The 5,183-nt window shown below is 36.9% G+C and overlaps 1 protein-coding gene across 2 annotated transcripts; it reads right to left on the bottom strand.

Moving 5' to 3' along the window:
- Window positions 1-1,877: 1,877 nt before the first annotated feature.
- LOC120349156 lies at window positions 1,878-4,198 on the bottom strand. 2 transcript variants are annotated; one of them, XM_039419119.1, is made up of 3 exons: window positions 4,140-4,198; window positions 3,138-3,354; window positions 1,878-2,706 (listed from the first exon to the last, which is right to left on the bottom strand). In XM_039419119.1, exons 2-3 carry the CDS (start codon window positions 3,336-3,338, stop codon window positions 2,431-2,433), a joined length of 477 nt encoding a protein of 158 aa, XP_039275053.1. In that variant the 5' UTR covers window positions 3,339-3,354; window positions 4,140-4,198; the 3' UTR covers window positions 1,878-2,430. The 2 variants fall into 2 exon arrangements, with proteins under 2 accessions (XP_039275053.1, XP_039275052.1); XM_039419118.1 differs by lacking the exon at window positions 4,140-4,198 and having other exon boundaries at window positions 3,138-3,412.
- Between the last annotated feature and the right edge of the window lie 985 nt (window positions 4,199-5,183).

Genomic DNA, 5,183 nt, shown 5'->3' with positions numbered 1-5,183 from the left:
TCTACGTCACAATCGTTCTACCAATGGCAAATTTTTATGCAAATTTATTACATCGAGATTCTCAGAAGAAAGGTCTAGCCAAGAAGCTTAGAGAAAAGACAGCACTTCCCTTTTGAAATCCTCACCGTTCAGATCTCTTTATAGTTACCAAGACCTATTCGTAAAAATTTCTTGTTCGATTTTATATGTTCTATTTGTGAGCCGATATTTTAGGCCAATCTATTTGTTATTTGTAAATTTATTTTCATCAATCGATGAATTTAAAAGTTAAAGTAAATTATCCCTTAATTAATTGGTGAAGGAAATATTAAATTAAAATTCCCACGTGCTGAAACCGAAGCCTGGATCCGCTGCCGATCAAACGATTTTGATCTAAAGAAGAAAACCACGACCGCCAAGGAATTCACGTGAGTTATAAGTTAAAAGGGGCCCCAATCTACGCTTCGAAAATATTTCAGTGCAGAAAACATAAAATTTTCTTCGTTAAATTATTGGCCACGCCGACAAGCGCTTTAGCATTTAAGAGCCTAGAATTTATCCATATAGAATTTCTAAGAATTTGTAGTTGATTAGCTATCCTCCGCTGCCAGAACCACGACCCCGAGCATTTTAAAAATATTTATAATTCATTTTCACTATTTTTTCAAAACTGTTAAATTTTATCAATTGTAAAATTCTGTCGAATCACGCATGGTATCATGCAAGCACAAGAACATTTTTAACTCCTTTTGTCAATGCTAAATTATTATCAATCTGTAAATCAAATTCTGAATCTGCACTGTATGATCATATATTTTATTATAATATATTCCAGTTTTGTTAATTCGTTTTCTGAGTTCGATTATTTCTTAAGCCTGTCAATTATTGTGTCTGATACGTTCTATATCATCAAGAACCGATCGAATACGATCATTGAAATAATGAATTAAGCTGGATATTGGAACAGGTCTAAGTGGATGTAGCGAGTGGGGTCAGATCGAGATATTTATTCTTTGTCCTTACCTGCTCATATATCAGCTTTTATCTGTTACCAACCTCGACTTAGGAGCGAACACATCAATGTACAGCAGATGCAGCCAGAGATCATATAAATTCCTACAATAGAGCTTAAAACCCGACAAGACTCTGTTCTCGAAGTATATTCTGAACGATATTTGGTCCAAATACCGTATTTTAATCCTTCAGAACTTATTAGAGACGCAGTCCCGTAAATTATCTACATCGGATTTTTGCTCGACCTGTATGATTTTGTATGCTCATTCTTCACAGGTAATAATTTTAAGGTATCCGTATTCAGTGTTTAGCGGTCGCTACACTGCTTATAAAAATTTCATCATTATACAATCTGTCATTAGAAGAATCAAGGGTGAGCGAGCGTTTAGGCCTCCCGCGATTCCGACAATTGTATTGAATCTTGTAGTGAGTCAATCAGTCTGGTGTACACTCAGCGTCCACACAGGCAATTGCAAAATTTATAGCCTCTACACCATTGATTCAGTACAAGATTCATCCTACATATGTGAGGCGAATAAAATACCGCTCTACATGATTTGGCGCCCAACAGTGATAGGCATTGAAGAGGTGGATAATCGACTACGAGGATTATTTAGTTGCTCAGTATACTATAGCGCTGACAACGGGAAATTTTTTGAAAAATTCATGGTTGTGAATTTCTTCGAATTTAGTATTAACTGTTCACTGTTGTATAAAATAACAAGTCGTACCATACCCAATTTTTGAACAGAAAAGAAATTTATCGATTGATGAATTTTTAGAGAAAAAATCGAACTCAGAATTTTATTATTGTGTTATTCGAAAATTGGTCATACTATAAGTCATAGGTTTAAGAAATACCATAAGAGAAGTCATACTATTAAGAGTATTAGGTCTATATTGAAACAATTTATAACATTTTACGGAAAAGAGGATTGAAGTTATTTACATTTTTTAAATTTTTAAAGCATAAAGAGGGAAGTAAAATTAAATCACGGATATATTGCGGAATAATTCAAACAGAACACTGCTGCTTTTATATAAAATTTTGCAAAGAATACTAGCCCTATATATAGAATTGCGCAAGAAATTATAAGAATAAAATATTTATAATAATAGTAATAATAAATTATAAGAGGCGTACCTGTATTACCGCATAAGTGTCCATTGTGTATCCTGTATGTTCTTGTCATTTTTATGTTAACGATATTGCTAACTTGACTCATTTTATCACTGAACACATTCCTAAACCACTTTTTCTGTATTTCACTCACTACGAAGCTATAACAATTTCTATTGGATTTCTTATTAATTATTTTGTATATCACATCAACACTTTCACGTTTTTTATTCACCACACGTTGTCGCATTATTCTCTCACAAACCATGGCAGGAAACGACCAGGTCAATCCAAGTCTGTCGGACACCGAGGACATCTCACCCGATTGTTCGCCGCCATCCGCATCCGCCACCGCATCCGCGATTTCCATCCCAATGTACTGGATGATTTATCTTCGACGCAGGTGGAGGAGAGCTGCATCCTAGTGGAAGATCCGTGGCAGCCCAAGAGCCAGAGGACGAAACATCGGAGAGCATACGGACGACGACGCCCCAGAAACAGGAACTCCCATTTCTCGCACCGTTGCTCGGATGAAAAACCAGCAGATGACCGTTAGATATACGCCCGCTCCCGCACTGGATACGGACACCCTCCTGAAAGCAATAGCCAAGATGAATGAACAAACAAAGGAAGAATTAAAGAAGGAAATTCAAGAAATAAAGAAAGACAGTAAACAAACAAAGGAAGAATTAAAAGAAGACAATAAACAAGCAAAGGAAGAATTAAAGAAGGAAGTTCAAGAAGCAAAGAAGACAAATGAACAGGGTTTGGAGAAGTTGAGTCAGCGAATGGACAAAGCATTCCATGATACCGATAATACCATCAAAGATTTAACTGAGCGTCTGGATAAATCAATTTTGGAAACCAATAATCGATTAGATAGGATATCCCAAGATATGCACACAAAAACAATTAACATCAAAGTCAGCCTAAAGGAACATGTACATGTGGAGAAGGATACAATGAAGGAGGTGAAAGTCAAACAAGCAAGCGAACATGACACATGTATGGGAGACCAACCTACCGAGAATGTCAGGACTGAAGTCGCGCCGCACCCCGCCGAACGCCGAGAGGAACCAGACGACATCACCCGCCAAGCCGAGGACACATCCATCAGGTAGAGGGACAGCCCGTACCACCGCGCGCCGGACACCAGGAGTCCAAGGACGTTGCCGACCACGTTGAAGAGCAGCCCGGACCGCCGACCGCCCACATCACCGTCCATCCACCGAAGACAGCATCTACAACAGATAAACCCAGCACTCATGAAGATAGTTCGCCAGACAATAGAAATAAAACAAAAATTCATAACAAATCAAAATCACAACCAAACTGAAAACCCATGAATCAAAACAACAAACAAGACGTCAAAGAAGAAAATCATCTAATAGAATTCATCTACACCGCCGTCATGTTAGGCTAAAATCTTACATCACGATTCCTACCGACATGCAAGGAAAAAGGAAGACGATATCCAGAAGAACCTACAACCACCGCAGTCATGTCCGGTTGAAATCAAACAGACTGTACACCAGCATGCAGAAAAGGAAAATATTATCAACAAGAATCCACACACATCACCGGCATGTGAGGTTTAAAAAGATCAAACTACATGTCACCGGTCAACAAGGAAAGACAACATTGGCTGAAGAGATCTACCTACTTCGTCGGCACATCCGTTTTAAGCAAAGTTTAGTAAAACGGATAGTTGCAAATCGGAATTGGACCTTTAATGACACCGAATCAAATTTAGATGGGGGCTTGAGAAAAGAATAATATTTTAATTAACCAAAACTACGTTCGTGGATTATACGAATCATCAATCTTTTCATAATCACGGCCTACCCAGTGAATCATATCTTTGCATACTAGCATCTTTCTACTGCTGCCTAATCAACAACATAACCTAACTTCGCCGCATCTCAGCTAATAAGGGAATATTATTAATTCACATCAAATGAAGAAATTATTATCAACTCTAAGTCAAGAAATTAAAACTACAAAACAACTCTAAAAATTTACCAACCTGATCAAGCCGTCTGCCTCATGCTACAATCATCACAGAAACAATCGCCTAGTACCATCCGCACAACTGAAAAACAGAAACAAGAATTATATTATCCACAGAAAATAATTATAAATTAGAAATAACATGAAATTAGTAGTGAATAGGAGGAAAGAAAATAAACAAAGTTTATTTGAAAAAATGTGTAAATCTAACCTTGAAATACAGAATCGATAGAAAAATCTATTCAGAGTCAAAGCCTGTTCGATAATTTTCTTCGTCACACCAACCAATGTGTGCGAAATCATTGGTTGAGTTCAAAGCCACTGATCAATTCCATCGGGTTTTTTTTACGTTCAGTAAAAAACCTGATCACAGATTAGTGATCACAGATGAACCACAGATTGGAAAGTCGGCTAGTATCTTGACGCCATAATCCGCCATCTTGAAAGAAAGTGTAGCATTGTAATACAGCAGTAGTTTTAATTTCTAACAAGATGATGCAGTCATGTGTCGTGGTCTTGGTGCACTCAAATCTTGGTTAGATTGATACCTTCCATTTTGTGTGTATTCTGTGGCTGAACGGTTGCTCATGAGTCCTGACTGACAGATGTTTCCCTTGTTGATCATATTTTGTAAACAAAACTAGAACTTAACCTATTTCATTGTAATCAATTAAAATGGAAAACCATCAGGTGATTGGAGTAGTTTTAAATGCTTTGTAAAATATTATAAATGTTATTGAATTTATGTAATCATGCATTTCTCTGCTCCCAAATACATTATAATGGAGTCCATCATTTGTAAACAACCTCATATTCAGCCATGTATGTTTACGTTCAGCTACTCTATTTACGTTCTTTTCCATCGGTGGAAAAGTACGATTAACTGATCAGTGAACGAACCGGATATGACGTATTTTTTTTCTTATCAGTTAGACCAAAGACCTTGAAGAGGTATATACGCACAATACCTATGCCTTCCCAATGCTAGCTCTTACTTGAAATTAAAGGTTCCATTGAGGTATTTTAGCACGAGATATTATATAATATATATTTTTTGTAA

This window comes from Nilaparvata lugens, unplaced genomic scaffold (genome assembly GCF_014356525.2).
Source record: "Nilaparvata lugens isolate BPH unplaced genomic scaffold, ASM1435652v1 scaffold8531, whole genome shotgun sequence".
NCBI lineage: Eukaryota > Metazoa > Arthropoda > Insecta > Hemiptera > Delphacidae > Nilaparvata > Nilaparvata lugens.
This window is presented reverse-complemented; position numbering and strand designations above follow the sequence as displayed.